Raw genomic sequence first — 24333 nt, 5'->3', positions numbered from 1 at the left:
ACATCTTTTCACTGTCAGCAAATATCAAATCCAAGACTTAGAATTAGGATACGATACAGTTATTTAACCAAACATGAACAGTAGATATTATAATACTTTTACAAAACCGAAAAGACAGGTCTGATCTACAAACTCCACCACCATCAAGTGTCGAGAGAGAGAGAGACAGAGAGAGAGAGAGAGACAGAGAGAGAGATACATACACAACAAACAGCCCAGAGAGATGAAGAGATAGAGACAGAGAGAGAAAGAGGGAGGGTGAAAGTGTGCGGGGAATGCAGAGGTCACGTTAGCGCTGCTGCTGTAAAACCCTGAGTGGACATGAAAAAGGATCTATTGTTCCTGCGACGGCCGTAGAGCACTGACCTCTGATCATCAGCCTTTTTCATCTGTTTTGACTACTTTGATTTCCCTTCACTAAGATGCTAGTGTCATGAGGGATAGTGCGCTTCTGTGAGTTTTTTTTATTCATCTATTTTTTAAATCTGACGCAAGAGGATAGAAAGACATGTTAAGGGAGATGGTGGGATAGCAGGAAAAATGAAGAAAATGACTTTGGAAAACAGGTACTGGTCTATTCAGGGCTTTTAATCTCTATTTGAACTCTTCAGATGAAGTCAATATTTTTGCTTGATTTCCAGGTTTCCTGTGCACAAATCTAGCTCTGATGATGGATCAGGAGGTATGTTGAAATTGTATATACATCTTAATTACATGCATCATATACTTAATGCTTCATTGTACTGTAAGTACATTCTGATTGATTTTCACAGCCTTTTTAATCTAAACTAAACTAAGCTTACAGTTTACTTTTGAAAAATGGTTTTGTGTGTATTCGTGGTTGTAGGTGTTTCTAATGCAGCCCATTTCTTCAATGTGGCGAATCTATTTTAAACAGAAAATTGCCTTTATGTTTGTATTATGAGACTATTGTAATTTTGGGCATAACCCAATACTTTGTTTGGAAATTCAGTGCAATTGCTGGAGTTATTGTTTACCTACAATTTGGATATTTCTGTTTACTTTTGTGGTGATGCCGTTTTAGATTTTTTTCTTCTTCTCTGCAATAAATTAAACTAAATCGTTGTACTGTATAGGAAAATGGGATGGAAAGAGAAAGAGCAAGTCTATTTGGCAGAGTTTTCGAAAGTCACAGAAAGGAGTGTTGCGTCAGATTTCGAAAGGTATGTAAAGTCAATAACACGATAAAGGAAATGATACATGTAGGAGTACTCGATGACCTATGCACATCTTTTTGCTATTTGACACTCAGGATGTATTTTATTAAAATGCCTAATTAAAGGACTCAGTTGTGTTTCGGTCTGTCAGCTGACATCTCTACTTTTTACTTACAGGTGATGACGTTGGTTTTGTGGCCAGTGAAATCACCATGAGTGACGAAGAGCGTATCCAGCTGATGATGATGGTGAAGGAGAATATGATCTCTATAGAGGAAGCCCTGGCACGGGTATGATCTCATGCATTCCAAAGTTGTCCACTTTACTGACGTGAAAGTTGGAGCTGCTGTGTTTTTCTCCTTTTGCTCAACTTTTGTTGTTTGATTGAATAGATTGCAAAATGGTTGATCAAGTTGCAAAATCAGTGGGCAGATCTGAATGCATTTAAAAAAAAAAAAACTGAAAGTGATCTTTCGAGGCAATTGTTTCCTGACAAAGTTAACAGCATTTTCAGCTTTGTGAAAGAAATAACATTCTGATGTAGGCATATGGTCAAAACATGGTTTTATCTCCCTTTGTGTGTGCCAGCTGTTGGAGGATAAATAACTTATCAGCTGGTTCTGTAGCTCTGCATCATGTACTAACAGGGTCATCTTTTCCCACAGTTGAAGGAGTTTGAAGTACAAAACAGACAGACGTGCAGGTCCGATCCCACAGAGTGGACCGATCCCTCCAGTCCCACCACAAATGAGTCATTCAACTGCAACGTAAGTCTCGAAGCTCCCAGTCTGAGGGCATCTTAGTGGATTTATAATGCTGAATCACACCTTCAGGCAGTGTGTTGTGCATGAGGGCCTCTGATCTACCAGTGCCAAGGCTGCTGAGCTGTTGACAGCACCTCTCTCTTTCCCTCTGTCCCTGTCCTGGCGATGAACCGGGGCCCCACTAAAGCCCTTCAGCTCAGGGCCCTCTCCCAACTGCAGGGTACTGGGCGGACTTCTATTCATCCCTGTCAAAGCGCTAACCCCCTATTGTGCTGTAGTGAGCGGCTGGATTCAGCACAGGGCCATGTTATGCAGGCCACAGCTCTTTTATGCATGGGTGGGGTGATTAGGGGGCTCAGGTTCAGGGCACATTTTTCAGATTCATCTGGATGGCCTGACTATCTTTTTTTTTTTTTTTTTTTTTTTTTTTTTTTTTTTTTTTTTTTCTCTGTGTGTGTACTTTCTGTGTATGATGGTTGGACGTCTGTCGCACCCTTCTCTGTTGTTTCTTTGTTAATGTTACCGCATCTCTACTTACATTTAATTTCTCTTGTGTACGAAAGCAGATTAGCAGGTTTACTGCTAATCTGCTTTCGTTTTGTCTTTTGACATCTATTCTGGGATATGCATGCTTGTGTTTTGGTCAGCAGATGAAACCTCAACATCTGTGTCAAGAGTCTTCAAATGTGCAACTGACTTTTTCACCAACCATCAATTCACATTATGGTTAAGGTGATTTCCAAGCAGCTAGCTTTTCTTTTTCCCCTGAATAGAAGGCCTTTTCTAGTGTGTGTTGTGACGCAGAGCATATGGGACAGCTGTATATATGGGCTTCATCACTGTGGTTTCCTACCACATATTTATATTAAGCTCCAAGTCGTTTCTACAGAAGGCTCAGCAGGTTCCTGCAGCAGCAGCTGCTGCATGTACACAGCTTACATACTTTTTATTTCATACAAGTGGTGAACAATTGTTAAAAGGTACCTTGTAGTGTGTGAGTTCACGCACTACATCGGAGTATAAAGACAGTGAAAGTGATATCTCCTTTCATATCCAAAATATTTGGCCTTGCAACTGGTAACAATCTGCTGTAAACAGACCCATCGTCTTATTTTACCATAACTGCAAAGCTCTGTGGTAAGACAAAATGTTTTTGTTTGGTCCCTCCCATCAGCTGCCTTGTGACCTGTCAGACAACGAACAAGAGGAATCTGTGACATTCAGGAGACTCCATAAACTGGTCAATTCAACCCGGAAGGTGAAGAAGAAACTGATCAGAATTGACGAGTTGAAGAGGCCTGGAACAGATGGTACTAAAACCACTACGCGACTTTATTTCACAAAGCCCAATTGTCTACCTTTTCACTGTCCCACAATGTGATGCTACTGGATGAAAAGTGTTAGAGAAGTTGCCTTTTAATTCAAGTAAAATTGATGTTTCTGTATGTGCAGCCAAGATGTAAAAACCATTAGGTGTTTACAGCAAGAATATACTGTGTAGTAAGAGGAAATGGAACACCACAATGCTAAATGTGTCTAGAGAAAATATCAGTAATTGTGCTCAGTCTAATTACTGTTTGACTAAGAATATGTGCTGCAATAACGGTATTTAACGTCAGTTTTCTCTAGTTGTGTAGGCTTTGTGAATGTATGTTTTGAAGAATATGTTATTTATTTTTAATTTTTTTTCAGCATGTTTTTTCAGCACATATGACAATTGGCATGCTGGAAATACCCCTAAAACAGCTTGTAGACTATGGGACACTGCAATACATCATAAAAAAACTAAAACATTCAACCTGGGGACAATAAAGTGTTGTCCCCAGTTGAATGGGCAGCATTTGCATCATCATTCCATTCAGTGGTCTCTGAAAGCTCAAAGATCATTTTCACCTTTTTATACAAAGAATTATTTAACAGACAAAAACCATTAAGTTAATTCATCAAAATTGAAAACAAGGACAGATTTTGCTGAACTGATCTGCAGTGGATATCATTTCTAGCTGATTTCCAATATTTTATAAAAATCCAACGGTATTTGTAGACAAATCTTAAACTTGAGGATTTAATTACATTTGACTTAATTTTGTTGAGATTGTCTTGTGTTTACCTTCTCCGTTCCCTTCTTTTTACCTGCCAGAGAGCCTTATGACAGATGGTCCTCCTTTTGAAGATGCCAGCACCTCCCTGTACTCAGGTGTGCAGAAGAAACTTGCCATTTGCCCCGTGGACTCCCTGGCTTCGGCTCTGCAGGAACAGCTCACATACGACAGGGACTCCAATAGCCTGACCACCTCCCCCTCCTCCAGCAGCCTGGACACCTGCAGCAGCCAGAAGATCTTCCGGGCCTTCAGCAAGTCTAGTGGAAGCCCGATTCATCAGGAGACGAGTGTAGCGGGGGAGGTGAGGGAGGCAGGTGAAGGCAGTGGCTCTTCCTTTTCTGAGATGGAGGGTTGCAATGATGAGGATCCCAAAATCGCTCGCTCAGTGACTGATGGAGAGCTCCGTCACCGGTTCCTCAGCCCGCTCAGTCATCATGGGGTAAGTACATAGGAGAGATTGTTGAGAGATTGTTGGGATTGTTATTTGGCAAGTGGAGCATTTCTAAGGCTACCGTTCAGAATTAATATATTGTAGACACGGCCTGCAGTCGTCACATTGTTCGAAAACAAACTGAAATCATCAGCATTATGCAAGTCGCCCTGCATGCACTATTCCAGCAACTGCCCATCTTGTTAAGTTTCACAAATCCGTCGTTGGTTCTGAGAAAATATATGTGTTTGCCCATCATAGGATCTGTGGTGACCTGACCTGCTTGTGAGGAACTTATATGCCCCATGTTGCATCTTTAAAAAAATAAAGGGCACCTGGATAGCTCAGTTGGTAGACCGGGCGCCCATATATAGAGGTTTACTCCTCGACACAGTGGGCCCGGGTTCGACTCCGACCTGTGGCCCTTTGCTGCATGTCATTCCCCCTTTCTCTCCCCTTTCATTTCTTCAGCTGTCCTATCAACAAAGGCCTAAAAATGGCCAAAAAATTATCTTAAATTAATATTTTTTTTAATTATAGCCATAGTAAATTATGTGGAATAAAGTGATAACAAGCCATAGTATAGTTAGTAAGTATAGTAAAAAAAAAAAAAGCTACAATTTTTAAAAAAGAAAATTGAATGCATGCTCTAAAAACTAATTGTACTCTGCAAGGAAACCACTAACATCACCTACATCCCTGCATCTCTGTTTTGGTTTTTTGTTTTTTTCACAGAGAGCTTGTAGCTTTGGAGGATTTGACCTGACCAACCGCTCACTGCACGCCTTCATCTCTAACAACGATAACCCTGTACGTAACTGTCATTCTTCCTGAATATCTTATAAACTGAATCAAAATAAATAGTTTCTTTATCTGTCTTTTTTTTCTGCTTTTTGTGTATGTAAATTAGAGTAACGACGGAGATGGTGTCAGAGATCCCATTAAATCTCCATCAACATCTCGTATCTCCCTGGGCAAAAAAGTCAAGTCTGTGAGAGAAACTATGAGAAAACACATATCCAAGAGATACCACTGTTCTCTCTCTGAACAGGTATGTGCTGTCGGTAGAGTTCACTACAGTACAGAAGCATCCATCAGTGTTACTGTTGGAGATTGTCCGTATAGGTAATGTTTTAAAGCATAGGTAATAATGTTTTTTTTTTCTCTGTGTCTTAGTTAAGCCCAGAACGCATATCCAGCTGCCCTAACTCGCCTCAGACAGACTCTGACTCTTTGGAGAAACCCAAACTGAAGCCAGGAGGGTCTGTGGAAAGCCTGAGGAGTTCCCTCAGTGGACAGAGTTCCATGAGTAAGTCTGTGTGTTTACAGTATATATGTGCCAGATCTGGGTGTACTGCAAATAATTCTCAGTGTTTGTTTTCACTTGACCTCGGAACACCACATGTGTGGTGTTTATCAGAGAAGTGTTTCAAGGACATTAAATGGCTTTTGAGATAGTCTAAACACTTGGTCTGTGTGGATAACTGTGTAACATCTGGCACTTCAGTCACATTAAAAGACGTATAAAAAAATATTTTTCAGATCCTAACAGACCCGTGCAGTCTTGTGGTCTTAAAGTGGCTCTATTGTCTCCTTGTGGTTTGTGTAGGTGGTCAGACTGTGGGCACCACTGACTCCTCCAACAGCAACAGAGAGAGTGTGAAGTCTGAGGACGGGGAGGAGGATGAGCTGCCCTACCGCGGACCCTTCTGTGGACGTGCTCTAGTTCACACGGACTTCACCCCCAGTCCCTACGACACAGACTCCCTCAAACTTAAGGTATGACAATGTTGTTGATCCAGTAAGTTAGACAATAGAAAGATAGATATATGGACTTTATTGATCCCAAAACTGGGAAATTACTGTTACTGTATAGATATGTATATATATATATATATTAATATATATATATATATATATATATATATATATATATATATATATATAAAAAATATATATATATATATATATATATATATATAAAAAATATATATATATATATATATAAATAAAATATATATATATATATATATATATAAATAAAATATATATATATATATATATATATAAATAAAATATATATATATATATATATATAAAAAAAATATAAAATAAAAATATATATATATATATATATATAAATAAAATATATATATATAAATAAATAAAATATATATATATATATAAATAAAAATATAAAATATATATATATATAAAATATATATATATATATATAAAATATATATATATATATATAAAATATATATATATATATATATATATAAAATATATATATATATATATATATAATTTTTTTTATGAGATATGAGTATATATATAATATGAGATATATATGTATATATATATTGTATAGTATATATATATATGGAGAGAAAAAAATATATATATATATTTATATATATAGTATAGTATATTATGTATGTATATATGTATATATGTATATATATATATATATATATATATGTATATATGTATTCGTTATATATGTATATATGTGTATATATATATGGATGTATGTATATATGTGTATATATAAGTATGTATAAGTATGTGTATATATATATAGTGTGTATAATATATATATGTATATATGTAGTGTATGTATATATAGTGTGTATATATATTAAATAAATATAGTAGATAATTAATAAAAGATAATACGATACATATATGAAAATAGGCGAAAATATTACGTATATTATATGTATTATTAATATGCGTAATAAAATATGCGTAAAAATAGTATTATTATTATGTATTATTAGTATGCATAATGTGTATACATGCATATACATATTAGTGTGCATATGTGTATTATTACATACGTACATTACGTATACCATTACATGCATGCATTATACATAGTATACATATTACGCATACTACGTAAAATATGTGGTATATTAGCATAAAATAGTGCATAAATTATTATTATATATATGCGTATTACTATTATTACGTGCGTACATACGCATACGTATAAGTGCATACATGCATACATACACATGTAACATACGTACATATTATTACGTATTATTATACTATTATTAGTATATATACGCATATTATAATAAAATACATACGTATTATATATACATACATAATATTATTACGCCGCATACGTACATACATACGCATACATACGCATATAGCATATTATTATTACGTATTACGCATATTATTACGTATAATACATATACATACGCATACATATAGCATTACATACGTATTACGCATATGTATTATTAAGTTATATATTATGTATATTACGTACATACGCATACATATTACGTATTACATACGCATATGTACGCGGTAGTATTATTATTACGTATACATACGCATAATATTATTATTACGCATACATGCATATACGCATACGTACATACATATTATTATAGTGCATACATGATATTATACATATTACGTGCGTATTATTATTACATATGTATTACATACGTATTAATATACGTACATACATGTGACATATTACATGCATATACATACAACATACGTATTATTATTACGTATTATACGCATATTATTACGTACATACATGCATATACGTATTATTACGTACATACGCATATACATATGCATACCGCATTATTACGTGCGCAGTATTATTACGCATTATTACGCGCATATTACGTATTATGACATACGTATGCGTATTATTCATACGTGCATATTACGTATTAATATTAGTGCGCATATACGCATATACGTACGCATATTAGCGCATATTACGTAATGCATTATTACGCGCATGCATTATTAGCATAGCATATGCGTATACATACGTATTATTACGCATTACGTATTACATGTATTATTACGCATATACGTATTGCTACATGCATATACATGTACGCATATATATTACATATTGCATGCATATTACATGCATGCATTATTACGTATATGCATGTACATACGTACATGCATATATGCATGTGCATAGCGTACGCATTACATGTATTACGTATATTAGCGCATGCGTATTACATACGTGCATGCATACGTATTGCATATGCATATCGCATGCGATTACGTACGTGCATATGCATATGTATGCCTGCATACATATTATTACGTAGACGTGCATATGTACATACACATATTACATATGCATATACATGCATTATCATTATTACGTATTATTATTACGTGCATATTACGCGCTATATATTACGCATATATATTACGTATATATTATGCATATATGTTATTAGTAATTTATTATTATTATTAGTACGTATTGACATAATATTACGCATACATATTATTATATTTACGACATTACATATGCTACATTACCATTACATACATATGTATTACGTACAGTATTACGCACATACATATATTATGTATACATTATTATATATTACATATACTACAATATTACATACATATTATGCTGGTATATGTATTATATGTATGTATATATGTATGTATATGTATATATATATATGTATATGTATATATATTATATGTATATGTATATGTATATATATGTATATATATATATGTATATATATAGTATATGTATGTATATATATATGTATGTATGTATGTATATATGTATGTATGTATGAAGTAAACAGTGTGCAACATAATCGTGCAATATTGGGTTACAATTTACTTGAAGGCATCTACATAAGAGTGACATGACACTGTCATGAACATGTCAGAAACATAAAAGTGTCATGACAGTGTCATGTCACTCTTATGTAGATACCTTCAAGTAAATTGTTACCCAATATTGTAATGTGTGAGGTAATGAGGTAATGCATAGAGATGAGCTGATATCCTCTAAAGATTCCACTGGTCTGGTCTTGCAGAGTGGAGACGTCATCGATGTGATTAGTAAGCCTCCGATGGGTACATGGATGGGGATGCTCAACGGTAAAGTCGGAACCTTCAAGTTCATTTATGTGGATGTCCTGAATGAAGAGGAGGTGAAGCCCAAAAAGACGCGCAGGAGGAGGAAGGTCCGGCAACCCAAACCCACCTCTGTAGAGGAGCTCCTTGATCGCATCAACCTCAAAGTAATAAACTTACTACATTATCAAAATCTGTCACAACCACACACACACACACACACACACACAAGTGGAGGGATTTCAAATGACACAAACAAAGACATAACGTTGACTTGTAAACAAAACCAGAACTGGGATTTTCCATATACGGAAGACCGTTTAGTTCTCAAATTTATGAGTTTTAGATGAAAGGAATACATACCAGTGGGTGATGGATGGGTTAAAGTTGGTTCTATCTGTATTTAAAGAACAAGAGTTAGATGAGAAGATCCATGCCACTCTCATGTCTGTATGCTAAATATCAAGCTCAAACCAGGAGACGGTTAGCTTAGCATAAAGGCTGGAAACAAAGGGGAACTAAGGCTATCCTTGCTCTGTAAAACACAATCCACAGACTCAACAGTTTCTTGACCAGGCGCTAAGCTAGTCATCTGCTGGCTCTAGCCTCATATTTACTATGCAGATATGCTATTGGTATTGTTCTTCTCATGTGTATGTCCCAAAATGTCAAACTGTTACTTTTCAACATTTGCAGTTTGACAAATTGGAGAAAACTTACTGAATGCTGAATCTTTGAGTTAAAACAAGCATCTCATCTAGCTACAGGTCAAAATGCTGTTAAGCAGTTCTGAAATTGTGCATGGTCAAATGAATTGCTTCCATAGATTTGTATTGATCTGTGTGTGCATCATCCAACCTCTACACAGGAGCATCTCCCCACCTTCCTTTTTAACGGCTATGAGGATCTGGACACATTCAAACTGCTAGAGGAGGAGGACCTGGACGAGCTGAACATCAGAGACCCCCAGCACAGAGCTGTGCTGCTCACCGCTGTGGAGCTGCTGCAGGAGTATGATGGTGGGTCAGGTTAATCCACAGGCTGTTAGATCTCACCTGAGCACTAAGGAACACATAAATATAGTCAAGGACCGGTCAAAGAGACACATCTGTCAAATTTACTAATATTTATACAAGGTTGAGATGTTGAAGGACACAAAGGCTGGAAATTCTCATTTATGATAAAATAACCATCACTTAAGGAAAAGGATAGATTACAGACAATCATGCAAAGAAGGCCACTTAGAGGTTACTATAAATATACGGTATATGTCAGTGATATACAGTATCTGTGAAGGTTAGTTTCAACTTATTACTTCTTTTTTTCTGTCAGTGCAGCTGATTTTGAAACTCCTTCCCCTACTATCACGAATAATGTCACAGTTGGGATGTCTTGATTTAGTTATTTCCGGGTAAAGGCAAATAATAGAACATCTGAAACCGTCTGCTAAGTTCAGAAAATGACATCACTTTACTGTTATGTAGGCTTGTAGGAGACAACACTTGTGTCATATTACGATATTAGCATATCCAAAATGTAAGACGATATCTAGCCTCATATATTGATATAAAGGTAGTCTATTGCCCAGTCCTACTTGAGAGCATAAGATGTGACTGTCTGCCCCCTGTTGGTGGTGTTGGGCATTGCAGGAAGCAGCGACCCGGAGCGAGGCAGTCAGTCTGGAGGCTCACAGGAGAAGCTGCTCCTGGACAGGCGTGGACTCGCGGGAGACTCCCCGCGAGACTCCGGCTGCTACGAGAGTTCCGAGAACCTGGAGAACGGTAATGACAGCCTGAGTCGCCTGTGAACACTGTCCTCCTCCTCTTCTGCCCTCTTCTGCCTCATCCTTCACTAGAAAGACTTGTGTGGTCTTCAGTCCTTCTTGATGCTTGAGCATTCCAAGCCACCAAATTCAGTTTTCATGCTCTTCTGGAAAGACTCTATCGTGACTATTACTTCTGGTGCTTTTTTTTTTTTTTTTTTTCCAAGCATCTTCTTCTTCCAAGTCATACTTTCTTCTGTTTCTGCATCATTGAATCCAACTCTTTTGCAGTCACTTTTTTGTCTGTTAAGGGCTTTTGAGAACTGACATTGCCTTTCTTTACAAGCATTACATTATATTATATTCAAAATGTAATAACACAAGTTTCTCTGTTATTATGGGACTAGAAAGTTCACTTACATCCTGTTAAACTGACCTAAAGACATCTTTCACACCCTTGAACAAACTATATGTGGAGCAGCTTGCAGGTCTACTCACAAATAGATCTGCAGTTGTGAGTTGTGTGGTGGTTTTTGCGTTTGCTGGAAATGGTGACTGTTGAACCGACGTGTGACAAGATTTACATAGTTTAAAAACAAATAATCTTTCTCAGTAATTGCAGTAAATTTTTACTACGAATGCTTGCTTTATTCATAGCTACATCATTCTTATTGTGTATTTGGTTTGGCTTAAGTCTAAAAATTGTCAAAATGCGAAGAGTTGTGCTTACTGTAAATGAGGGTTCTTGTGAATGTCAAAAGGTCCAGTGGTTAGAGAACGATGTCCGATCAGCCACACTTGTACAGTGTATTTCTCTCAAGATTTTGCTGTTTGTGTGTATATTTTTTTAGTCCAGTAAAATATAATGTTGCACAATATTTTATCATGTGCCTAAAAAAAAAAAACTGCATAAGGCAGAAGAATTAAAATATTTACTAAATAGTAATTCTACTTGTTAAAATATGACATTTTGTATAATTTGTAAATGCACTAAAATGCAGACTTAGGACAACCTTTGAAATGGTTTAACACAGTTAAAGGTTGAAGTTAAACTCATTCTAACACTTCTGACAGAAGTGTGGCAGGTCTGAAGTCTCAGCATTTTCTGAAGTGTGCTTCTGTCATGGTTGAGCGTGAGGAATAAATTGCTCCATGCTTTACCAGACTTGACTGCTTGCTTCCTTTCTTTCATTCATCATTCATTTGTTGCACACATTTAGATTTTGTTATGTTCTTTTCTTGGGCATCCTTTTCACAATGGCCACTCTTTTCCAACACTAAGCGCTCTGCTGTTGTTCTGTTTAATTCAAATACATGTCCCAGCATCTGCATGATCTGCACACACTTCACTTGTTTATTTCAGGAAGGGAAAAAAAGACCTCTTCATCCATGAGCAGGTCCTCCTCCGGTTTTGAGTCAAGCCACCTACCGTCCCCAGAGTACCCTGCCCTCCCCCAAACCCTGACCATCAGCTCTAATAAGACTTCACTCCAAAGTCAACCTGGATGCCTGCCATGTATCTCACCACCACTAAGGCCTAAGCACAGCTTAAGTCTCCGAAGCCCAGCAAAAGGTCATCTTCCCAGTGGAACCATTGCTAGGAGCCGGAGCTGCATGGAGCTAAGAAGAAACCCAGCACCAGATCTGCTGAGGCGGAGCTTCTCCCTGACTGTCGTCCACAAAGAGCAGGAGAGAAAACTCATCGACCCTAAAAGCTGGAATTTAACCCCTAGCGTCAAGATAAAGACAAATCCTCAAAACCGTTGTGAGGTCATGTTTCCGTCCACCCAATCTTCAACCGCATCATTTAATGCTGTCCGCAGCACTTTCAACACAGACACTGCAAATGTGTTTGCCCCGAAACAAGCAGAAACGACACAAATCACACACCTCTGCCCGCCACCCCCAGTCCCAGCAGAAAGGTCAAATCATCCTTTATCTACACCTTCCTTACCAAAGCCCCACCCGGAGCCTGTACTAACAGAGACTGCCTGCATGTACAACTGCACAAACCACATCTCGTCAGAGGATCATACGGGTCGTTCAGTTTCAGCCAATTCTGAAGCCCGCCGGCTGAAAATGCAAAGAAACAAGAAGACATCCATAAACTCCGTAAATCTGGGTTCCCCGATAAAAGAAAAGACACCAGATGCAGGGTATTGATCTCAAAATGGAGCCACTTTCTGACAAGGTAATGGACTCAAAAGTACAGTTTACCATACAGTTTTTTTTTTCAAACTCTTATTTCCAACAAAATGTCTGGAATATTCCAGTCGGATCTAGTTTGTAGAGTAGACTGCAACTGGGTCCAACAGTGACACGAGCAGCATCGACCGGCCGTTCATTTTGCATCAAACAAAGCCTTTGTTAATAAATGATTCATTGCTTGACTTACTGTAACTCAACATTTTCAAACTGTTTTAAGTGTATATTAGTTGGATGGACTGTATATATACTTTGTGGGGGGAAAAAAGTTGATATCCATGTAATTCAGCTGCAAGTAGTGATAGCAATTAATGAAGCACTTGAAAATACTAGATATAATGTAATATATACGGTTGATACAGTAAACTATTGGCAGTTTTAATGCACAGAGGTATAATTTACACAGTGATGAAAGAAAGTTTAGCAATTTATCGGTTGAACAATTGCATTCCACCCAGCATTTGTCTTAGATGTTAACATGATGTTAACATTTTCCTATTCATTAATTTAACTTTTCAGCTATGTTACTTTTATACACAATTTTTTCTTACTTATATTTGACTGAGCAACTGCAACTTAACAATTTCCCTGAACAAATCAATAAAGTATTCTGATTATGATTGTGATTCTGATTAAAATACACTCAACTCACGAGTCACAATTTTAGGTCCGCAGTACCGTTTTTTCAACAGAAAGGTGCTGCAGACAAAGGACTGAAAAAACTGCACAAAACAACAGATGGGTCTGTGATTTCTAATATTTAAATTCCACATTAAAAAAAACCTAAATAAACAGAAAAAGATCTCTTCAGATAAATAAACTAAGAAGACCTAGTGACGCCTGAAGTCAAACAAGTGAAATCAAAAGTAGATTACGCCTTAGGCCGTTTAAAAATTCAATCATTTTTATTTCAACTGGTTGGAATCTTTACACATTTTATATAGATTTTTAAGCGATCCATAGCTCAGTATACAATGTAGGTGGACGTAGGAGTGGTTGAATTATACTGTGTGTGTGTGTGTGTGTGTGTGTGTGTGTGTGTGTGTGTGTGTGTGTGTGTGTGTGTGTGTGTGTGTGTGTGTGTGTGTGTGTGTGTGTGTGTGTGTGTGTGTGTGTGTGTGTGTGTGTGTGTGTGTGGCAAGAGAGCTAGAACATTTTACTTCAGATTTGGTAAGAATATCCAATGTTAGACCTGGAGTGAGTATATATAATGTGAATATATAGTGTGAATCTTTCCTCTATTGTCGTTTCCCTACTTGAAGGTATATGAAATTGACCTGTAGCATATTAGTGTTGCTACAGGTGATGGATGAATGGGTCAAACACAGGACTTCCACCCAGGTTTCAACTGTTTGTATGTTGTTAAAAAAAAAAAGGATGGTTGACTCCCTACAAATATTAAGAATGTTTACTTTGACATTCTTCATAATATATCCTTGTAATTCCAATTTAGCAAAATGTATGACTTATCTGATATTTGTGTGGTCTCTTTGAGAGAAACTGATAGTCACATTTTTTAATGTAGCATTTCTTTTTAAATAAATTAAGCCATTTTATTTTTGATCCAATGTATGGTAGTTTGACATTTTAAAAACAACTTTAAAGCTGCTGTTTAGCTACCAGGGCACCCCTGATATATATTATATATACCAGTCTCTGCTATTACAGTAGCAGGATTTTTCAGCCCTGAGAGCTTTTTAGTGTTGGTGTTTTATCCATTGAAATGTTTAACCTTTCAATCATGGAATCAAAAGTTAAAATTGAGAAAGATTTATCTTGACAAAAGATTTCAGTTAAATACGTAATTCCTAAAACACATATCTTCTCATCGACAAGCTGAACTATTCCAAAGTGTGAAGTTGATTTAACGGAGGGCAGAATGTCCCTGCTGTATGAAAGGTAGCAGCTGCAGTAAAGCCTTCAGACTCCAGAACCACTTCATATGGTGTTAAGTTGGAAATGAGAGACCGGCTCCAGTTTACAGAAAATAAAAAAAGGTAAATATTTAAAACCTTTGCTGTTGAGTTTTCAAGATGATTGTGTTAGTTTAAAAACATCCTATTTTTAAAAGACAAATAGATAAGGGAATTTTTTTCAATTTCAATTTTGTTTTTGTTTTATTTCAATAATTTTTCTGTTGTGTCAGGAAAACCGGATCACCCAGAGTAACAATATTCTTCTTTAGTGGAACCTGCAAGTCTTTGGAGAGTGGTAATAAACCGGATCACTCCTTGTTGTGAGGCTGCAGTCCCAATCACTGAGCTGCCATGTGGCCTCAGAAGAGGAGGGAGAGAGGATGGACGGCAGATAGATGGAGAAGAGAAAGCCCGGTTCACACAAGACTTCACACAAGTCTGGTGGTAGAGGGTAGTAGGTGGGGGGAGGGGCTGGGGGAATAGGAGTGAAGACGAGGAGGAAAGAAAGGATGTTACTTCTCTCTCCTCTCCCTCCTCTCGTGCTTCTTTTCTGCCTCCTTTTCTTTTTTCAGTCTTTTCTCTCTCATCTCATTTTCCTTTTTCTCTTTCTTCTCTCTCTTTGATTCCTCCTTCCTCTCTTTCTTGTCTCTTTTCTCCATCTCCTCCTTTTCTTTCTTCTGTTTTTTTAGTTCCTCCTTCTCTGTCTTCTTTCCTCTCTTCTCAGCTTGGCCTTCTCTTTGTCACTTTTCTTGGCGAGCTCCTGGAGGCTGACTTGTAGAACCTGGAGGTCGGTGTTGTGCCCTCTGAGGACCTCCAGTTCTTCTTCTCTTTGAGCCACCTTGATGTTCCACCCATCCTCCATCTCTCTGCTCTTCTTCTCTAGTTCCTGGAGGCTGAGGCTGAGGTCGGTGTTGTGCCCTCTGAGGACCTCCATCTCTTCTTCCTTTTGAGCCACCTTGACGTGCCACCCATCCTCCATCTCTCTGCTCTTTTTCTGCAGCTGCCGCAGTCTCTCGGAGATCACCTCCTTTTTCGACATCAAATCCTTGTTTTGCAACATCAAATCCTTTTTTTTCAGTTTGATAAGATTGACCTCGTCCTGGAAGGCCTGTCTCATCCTCTTGTTCTCCTCTTTAATGGATGCATTGAACTGTTCGACCTCTGAACTCCAGTGGCTTTTGACTGCCTCTGTGAGATTTTTTTCTTCGGTCAAACTTTCCTTAAGAAGGCGGATCTCTTCATCTTTCTTTTCCCGTATTGTTCTTTCTGACTGTAGAGCCTTCAAGATTTCTCCCTTCTCCTCCACCAGGCCAGCATTCACTGCGGCCAGCTCTTCCATTTGTTTTTGGACCACCAGAAAGGCTTGTCTCAGGTCCTCAAGCTCTGCGCAGTGAGTTTTGGGAATGATGGTCGCCATGATAGCCACAAAAAAATACTTTTGAAGATATTTTAAAGATATTTCTTGCAGTACTGAAGTATTTTGTAGTATAATTGCTGTATTGCAGTTTAGTACAAAAGTGTTTCTGTTTTGAGCTCTGTTCCAACAAAGATGTGTCTCTCAGTGGAAGGCAGGTTTCAAGTAAGTGAACAGGTTGGGTCTCTCAGTAAGATTCAAAGGCACAGAATGGCATGTGATGGCATGATGCTATAGAATGTCATTAAATAATGTGACATCCTGTTTTCCTGACACACTACAGATAAAAAAAATAAATGAAATAAAAAAACTAATTTGAAATAAAATCCCTTATCTGTCTAATTGTTTACAATTTTTTTTTTTTTTAATAACAGGTATTTATTTCATGACATGGGCCAAAACCAGCAATTCCAATTGGGTTATTTTATAACATAATATAGACATCCCAATAATAATACATTTATCGTGTGATACATTTTGTCCTACACCTTTGATGCAAAAGCTTATCTGGACAATTTAAAGGCTAAGTAAACACTTATCCTTGAAGTTGTTCTTGGATATGTGTCAAATCCAACAAAGAACTACTGTGCAGTTAACTGTGTCATTTACTGCATGTATTCCACTTCTGTGGCAATCTTTCCTGAATATTTGAAATGTAAATCCAAAACACAAGACAATGCTAACAAAATGACTAACATCGACATTTAAGGCTTTTTATATTCTAGTCAAAATGAAATGCAAATGTTCTTCATTTTAAATTATGAGCACTTTTTTTAATTAATAAAGTTGGTGAGGGCTGACGGTGAGAAATTCTGATAACGTGTTGGGATTTTCTGTCATGCTAACTGGTTCTTGTTGATTCAGTCATTCTTTACTCCAGAAATCATTTACAAACCTGAATTCCTGTGTGTACTTCAGGATTTTTCTAGATAGACCTGCAGGAAGCGCATTGTGTAAAAGGAGTGAAATTAACATTTCGTCTCATTAAATTTATTTATTTTTTTACACTGTATTACAATAGCATTTGTACCATCCATTGTATACTATAGGAGCATATTCTTTTTAACCTTATCTTACTTTACTTTTACTTAAGTAATAAAGGTTTCTTTTATATATATATATATACATTGTGAAAATGCTAACAAGGCTTTTAATTACTGTTCTACTCACACATCATGTAATGTTGGTATATTTGAATTAAGGTCATCTCTCCGACAGCAGATCTCTTCACTAGTAGGCCTAATTTAAAAAGCAGTATTTATTATGACTTTCATAACCAGTCGCAATACGTCCAAACAACTGTTCATCAAAATTTATTATTTTTACATAAATTCCCCCTGTTTAATTATTGTAAGGTGAGTGTTATGGGCACAGAGTAAAAGCAGGATTTAGTGGCAGACTGAGTTCAAAGATTAGCCTGTAGCGGCATTTCATGAAGGCACTGCCTGACCAGTCCCAGTGCATCCAGGGCGGTACCCCAGGCGAGGGTGACTCCCCAGCCTCCGTGGCCATAGTTGTGGACCACAGGCACCCTGCGACCCTGCAGCTGCACAAGCTCCTTCTCCACCCTTGGGTTCCTCCTGCCCGGCCTCAGACCCACCCACTCGCTGAGAACTTTAGCTTTGCTGATGGACGGCTCCAGCCCGCTGCAGCGCTCCAGGATGCCTTTTGTGTCACCTTCGTCCGCTTGTAGTCGCCAGTCCCCCTCCTGCCTGGTGCCGCCCACCGTGACGCTGTGTATGCCAGGGTAGATGTAGGTCTTTCCGTCTCCGTCTCTGATGAAGTGCTTCAGCCAGGGGGCCTCCACCTTGAGGACCTGGCCTCTGACCGGGTACACCTTGTTGTCACCCACCAGTGTTTTGGAGCCCAGACCAGAGCAGTTGACAATGATCTCATAGCTGTTGATTAATTCTTCTAGACTGTTGAGTTTCCTCCGTTCCACTTGGCCTCCAGCTTTTCTGAAACTTTACAAAACAGAGTTTATGTTGTTATAAAGACTGTATTCAACTGTTCACCTCAGTGGAATCAAAACACAAATTGAACTGCAATTATTTGTAAATGATTTGAGTTTGTTGGTATTTAACATGACCTTTGACATGACCATAAGAGTTTAACATAGAGGACAAACCTCTTCTCGAGCCACGGCAGGTAGCTGGAACATTCACATTTTATGGTGGTGAACGCCTGGCCAAACGTGTGATCTGGAAATCTTTTTAATTCACTGTCAGTCATGACTCGAAAGCCGATAACAAACTCTGACCAGAAGGGCTTCTTATCGGCTGGAATGTCCCTGAAAATTTGCCAGCTGGGAAAAAAAAACCAAATAAAAACACAAATCACTGGATGCAAAGAGATCTATTTTAATAGTAACATGGTCCATCTTTCTAGAACATTTGCTACCCAGAGGTCAGCATTACTCCAGCTTCCGGTGAGTGTTTGGATTGAGCAATGGCCAACAGGTGATCAAAGCTGTACTTGAACCAGCGTTTTTGTCTTTCCATGGGAATATCTGATGGAGAAATAGAGTCAAATCAGTCGACTTCAACATGCAAAACTAACGTGTAATGCATCTGTACATATGAAGGATGTGGATAGATGATGAATTTATTATTTGCATTAGAAATAATGTTCACCCTGGTAAAATTGTGTACTGTGTCTGCATAATTTTAAAATATGACACATTACAGTTAGTGGAATGCATTGTATTAGAAGGAGGTTGTTGCATACCTGGAAACTCTGCAGCAAACAGGATCCCAGCAGCTCCATCACTGGTGGTGTCTGGACTGAACTTCTCAGCCAGCAGAGTAACTGAGCAGAAAGGAAGAGCCTCTGCGATGCACACCGCAGTGGAGAAGCCGATCACACCTGCTCCCACCACCACGACCCGAACACTTTTCATCCTGGACAGGCCTGCGTCTCAAACTGGAGGTAGAGAATTACTGTATGTCAAATGTTGCTTGATTGCTGCAAGACAACCTTTGTTATGACTGAACGTTAATCCACAACTACTAGCCCTAACCCCCACCTTAACTGACCCAAAGATCAGTAACACAAAAACCTACTTCATGGTAACAATGCATTACATAACAGACATTGTAAACCGGGTCAGAGAAGCTCACACAGCCATAGAAGCTATCAGCACTGCAGATTGGTCCAGTGTTTTTAATCTAGTGTGATTTGAAGTTTAGAGAGCTTTCCTTTGATGTATAATTGGGTCATTTTGTTGAAGTTTCTATTCAACAACAATCCACAAGCATAAAGGCAGCATTGGCTGATTTCAATTATTTTCTCTTCACTGTTATATATATATATATATATATATATATATATATATATATAAAAATATATATATATATATATATATATATATATATATATATATATATATATATATATATATATATATATTGCTCTTGAACTACCGAAAGTTAAAGAATTAATTTTGCAGCAGAATGGCCCTTTTATTACAATTCTTACTGATGCATAAACGTGTAAAGGAACACTTTAATGTTGCAGTTGGTAATGGAGCTAATATTTATTTATATATTGCTGGACATTATACGTATATAGACGTTGTAATTTGTACCAATGCATTAGCTCATTTATCATTTGTAATATTCTAATATGCTCTGATAACTTTAGCTCAATTTTAAAGTAGCATTACAAAAAAAAAATGGAAATACTCATGTATAGTCCAAATAATGTTATAGTGCAGCCATTTTAAGTGAAGGTGACCCTGTCTCTGCTTCTATTCTCTCCGGATTACTGGCTCTCGTGGACTACATCGGAATTGTTATCATCACAACTCAACTCGCATATAATAGGATATAACGTGCAATAATGGTATATTTAACGGAATATATCATGGACAAAATCAACTATGCTGTACCAACCATTTACTCTAATGTGTACATAATTTCATCGTATTCAAACAGTTTTTAGTAACTTTGCGGCTGACAAAGTCTACTAAAGAAAAATGCAGTCACTGTAAAAACTCCTCCTTCTACCACCTGTGATGTCTACGATAATAACCACGATATCCAGCTTTTACTGAGGACTGTTTGTTTATTCTGTCTTCAAACGACGTGCAGGTCCTAAAGAAAGTCCCTTAAGGGGTGACAACGATTACGGTATATAAATGTCCACTGTATAAAAATGGCCCGTTTGCTCTGATAATTTACTCTTAACTAGCTGTGTGTTGACGTTTTAAAGGAATCTCCGAAAACAATTATAGGCACTTGTTTCTGTTTCACGCAATAAACGTAAAAGGTGATTTATAAAACGTCATTCATGCAGTCGGTTTACAGAGAAGGAGCACGTTTGAGTCCACAGCTTAGAGCGTAGATCAGCTGCGCGTAAATCCCGTCAGAATCACCCCTCTCGCGATAAGCAACTCACATTCACGCCGTCCGTCCAACGATAGTAGAAGGTAAGGTCCTAAAAGCTCACTATTTTGAATTACACCGCGGCTTGTGCGGTTATTCTGTTTGGGTCCTGTCACAAACAGAATCATTACTGAACTGTAGTTAGAGTAAAACATTATTTTAGGCGCACACGTTGCTATTTCTGCTAGCTTTGGCCTTCTTCTGGCTAGCAGCCGGATGCATTGTTTGAGACCATGCAAGTTAGCCTGCTTGTAGTCTCGCATTGCCAGACCTTCCTCCACAGCGTGCTAACCACTTGGTGTGTGTCCCCCTTCAAGTTGTTCACATCACTGGAGCGCTGATCTGTAAGAGGGTAGAGTGTGCTTGCGAGACCAAACACTAGCAAGTAAACTTTGTATGAATGTGGTAACTGTAGGTACAACATACTTGTAGAAACCATGCACTAAGTTGTGGAAGATGTAGCCTAGTCATGTAAATTAAAATATTGTGTGGTTGCAAGCTGAAACCAATTGATCAATCCGCCCGTTGACAGTTTTGACTATCAATCGTTTGTATTTTTATGACTGAGAAATGCCAAACACACAGTTTCCAGCTTTTCATAAATGTGACTATTCTTTTTCTTATGTTTTTTTTTTTATTTGGGTTTAAACTGATCAGATAAGCAATTTGATAACATGCCCTTTGGCTCATTAAGGGCATTTTAACGATGACATTGATAGACTACAGTTGTCATTATCAATTAATCTGTTGATTATTTTTCAAAATAATAAAGTAATTATTTAGTCTATAAACTGAGAATTGTCCATAGTTTTGTATCTCTTGTATATTCCAACCAACAGTCTAGATTAGATTAGATGATTCGATTAGATTCAACTTTATTGTGCAGAGTACAAGTACAAAGACAATGAAATGCAGTTTGTCCAACCAGAAGCCAGGAAGAGCAGAACAAGTGCAATTTGGACAAGTAGTGTAAAGTCGGTTAACAGAAGGTGGTTTAGAGTAATATAAATTAAATATAAATGTGTGCAGTGTATTAGCAGTTACCGTTATAAGAGCAGAATAAATATGGCTATGTAATATGAACAATGTATGAACAACATGTACAGATATGTGCAATGAAGCAGCAGTCACATTATAAAAGTAGTAAAAGATAATATAGATAAATGCAGTGTGTTTATTATAAGAAAAACTGAATAAAATATGGATATTCAATATGAACCATATAGACAGACATGTACAGTATGTACAGCTATGTGCAGTGTGATAACAGTGTCATTGTAGTGCAAAAACAGTAACATAAGACTAGTGAGAATAAGTATGTGCAGATGAATAGTATGAAGAGCAGTAGAATATGGCTATGTATAAGTGTAGTTACAGTATGTACATTTGTAAATAAATAAATGGGACACTATGGGTGGGATAGGAGGGTTTGGGGGCTTAGTGGTTGGTTGCCACCGGGATGCAGAGCTAGAGTTGGGTAGGGTGACAGCCGCAGGAAAGAAGCTTCCTCTGAACCTGCTGGTTCGGGTGCGGAGAGACCTGTAACGCCTTCCAGAGGGAAGTGGGGTGAACAGGCTGTGGTTGGGGTGAGAACAGTCTTTGATGATGCTGCGCGCCTTACCCAAGCATCGCTTGCCCTGGATGGTCTCGATGGAGGGGAGTGAGGAACCGATGATGCATTGGGTAGTTTTCACCACCCTCTGCAGTGCTTTCCGGTCATGGGCAGAGCAGTTGCCATACCAAACTGTGACACAGTTGTTAAAACCCAAAGATAATTACTTTATAATGATACAAAACATAGGAAAGGATATCACTTTTTAAATTAACTTAAAATGGTAAATGGATTATCAAAATTGTTGATTCATTTTCCGTTATTCTACCAACTGATCATGATCATTGCATCACTAAATAAAGTACAGCAATAATTATTCGTTCCAGCCCTAAAACAAGATTATTTGCTTTGTTTTCACATACGTTTTTTAAATGGCAATGCATTGATTAAATAGAAGTAAAAGTTGTGAAAGTAATGTATTGTACTTTTTCTTTCTCTCAGTCTTATGCACTGTAACCCTGTTTTAACTGAGAGTTGCTTTTCATTGCCTGCAGGAACAGAAGGGATTGGTTTGAGGGGAAGATGTCTCAGAAAGCAACAGCTAGGACCTCATCACTCATGGCCCTCCATTCAGATTCACATAAGCAGAGCATCCTGAGCAAATTCGACAAGCTCAGGAAAAGAGACCTACTGTGCGACATCACTCTTGTTGTGGAAGACGTACACTTCAAGGCGCACAAAGCCCTGCTGGCAGCAAGCAGCGAGTACTTCTCCCTCATGTTCATGGCAGAAGATCAGATCAGTCAGTCGACCTACCGGCTGGATGGTATGGCAGCTGCGATGTTTGCAGAAGTGCTGGAGTTCATCTACAGCGCCCAGGTGTCTGTAGAGGAGAGTGCCACTGAGCAGCTTCTGGCCACGGCTCATGTTATGGAGGTAAACGATCTTGTCAAGGTGCTCAACGAACTCACACACTCTGCTGCAGTGGTTAGAGGCCAGGAGGTAAAGGCTGACATAACCCAGGTGCCAGATCAGCCGAAACGCAAAAGAGGACGGCCCAAGAAAAAAGAACTTGTAACGGAGTTGGAGGGGACAAGTGCACCATGCGATAGCTCAGAGGGGGGACTGGTTGGAGATACGGACTGTGATGATACAGTAACTGAGTCACAAGCCAAAGACAATGCAGATTACAAGCCAGAAGCCCACCAGAGCCGGCAGAGCAAACGCAAAATCAGGCCACCGGTGAAGTACAAGAGCTACAAGGTGGTCAGCGACACAGCAGTAAGCAAAGAGCCTGGGAAGAAAGGCAGGAAAAGGAAATACCCCAACACTGAGGCCCGCTGTGAGGACTGTGGCAAAGTGTTCAAAAATCACCTCTTTTTAAAGATTCACCAGAGGACTCATACAGGTAATCTGCCTTGGGAGTTATGATTTAAGGCAAAGTTTCTGTGCAGCCCTCAGATACATTTTGTGTGGCCTCTCAACGTGACATGAAATGCATTATTATATTTTAATCATCCCCAGAAGATTTTAATACTTTCCCTTTCATTTTCATAAAAAGTCACAATCATAAAAATAAAAAGCACAGTCTATAACATGTCATGGTACAATTTTAGAAAAGTATAGTATGTCACAAAAAGTCTTAAAACATTTTATAATATAGCATGCAATAAAAAGAAAAAAGTCCTACTATAGTACCGGTACATACTAGTTTCTTGAA

At 37.9% G+C, this 24333-nt stretch overlaps 3 protein-coding genes across 7 annotated transcripts in view; 2 read left to right on the top strand and 1 right to left on the bottom strand.

Moving 5' to 3' along the window:
• Nucleotides 1-13966, top strand: part of sash1b (SAM and SH3 domain containing 1b) — a 61899-nt gene extending 47933 nt beyond the window's left edge. For 3 of the 5 annotated variants that reach the window (XM_039786518.1, XM_039786517.1, XM_039786519.1), the window contains 14 exons: nucleotides 642-682; nucleotides 1098-1184; nucleotides 1356-1468; nucleotides 1844-1945; nucleotides 3117-3252; nucleotides 4083-4483; nucleotides 5210-5284; nucleotides 5385-5525; nucleotides 5651-5783; nucleotides 6084-6253; nucleotides 9340-9546; nucleotides 10248-10398; nucleotides 11029-11160; nucleotides 12505-13966. In XM_039786518.1, coding sequence (XP_039642452.1) covers nucleotides 642-682; nucleotides 1098-1184; nucleotides 1356-1468; nucleotides 1844-1945; nucleotides 3117-3252; nucleotides 4083-4483; nucleotides 5210-5284; nucleotides 5385-5525; nucleotides 5651-5783; nucleotides 6084-6253; nucleotides 9340-9546; nucleotides 10248-10398; nucleotides 11029-11160; nucleotides 12505-13304 — 2689 coding nt within the window. In that variant the 3' untranslated portion in view covers nucleotides 13305-13966. Of the gene's footprint in view, nucleotides 1-249; nucleotides 567-641; nucleotides 683-1097; nucleotides 1185-1355; nucleotides 1469-1843; nucleotides 1946-3116; nucleotides 3253-4082; nucleotides 4484-5209; nucleotides 5285-5384; nucleotides 5526-5650; nucleotides 5784-6083; nucleotides 6254-9339; nucleotides 9547-10247; nucleotides 10399-11028; nucleotides 11161-12504 lie in introns of those variants that run through there. The other 2 variants (XM_039786521.1, XM_039786520.1) reach the window with 2 other exon arrangements.
• A 4007-nt stretch (nucleotides 13967-17973) lies between these two features.
• ddo (D-aspartate oxidase) lies at nucleotides 17974-21120 on the bottom strand. Its single transcript, XM_039785508.1, has 5 exons — nucleotides 21075-21120; nucleotides 19404-19598; nucleotides 19077-19185; nucleotides 18805-18981; nucleotides 17974-18640 (listed from the first exon to the last, which is right to left on the bottom strand). The coding sequence occupies exons 2-5, from the start codon at nucleotides 19573-19575 to the stop codon at nucleotides 18082-18084; spliced, it is 1017 nt and encodes a 338-aa protein (XP_039641442.1). The 5' UTR covers nucleotides 19576-19598; nucleotides 21075-21120; the 3' UTR covers nucleotides 17974-18081.
• An 11-nt stretch (nucleotides 21121-21131) lies between these two features.
• zbtb24 (zinc finger and BTB domain containing 24) overlaps nucleotides 21132-24333 on the top strand; it is an 11514-nt gene continuing 8312 nt past the window's right edge. Inside the window, exons 1-2 of the mRNA XM_039785415.1 lie at nucleotides 21132-21359; nucleotides 23168-24021. Of these exons, the coding sequence (XP_039641349.1) occupies nucleotides 21295-21359; nucleotides 23168-24021 (919 nt within the window). The 5' untranslated portion in view covers nucleotides 21132-21294. The remainder of the gene's footprint in view (nucleotides 21360-23167; nucleotides 24022-24333) is intronic.

Source organism: Perca fluviatilis, chromosome 20 (genome assembly GCF_010015445.1).
Source record: "Perca fluviatilis chromosome 20, GENO_Pfluv_1.0, whole genome shotgun sequence".
NCBI classification, from domain to species: Eukaryota; Metazoa; Chordata; class Actinopteri; order Perciformes; family Percidae; genus Perca; species Perca fluviatilis.
The sequence above is the reverse complement of the archived record's forward strand: the minus strand, read 5'-3'. Positions and strand labels throughout refer to the sequence as shown.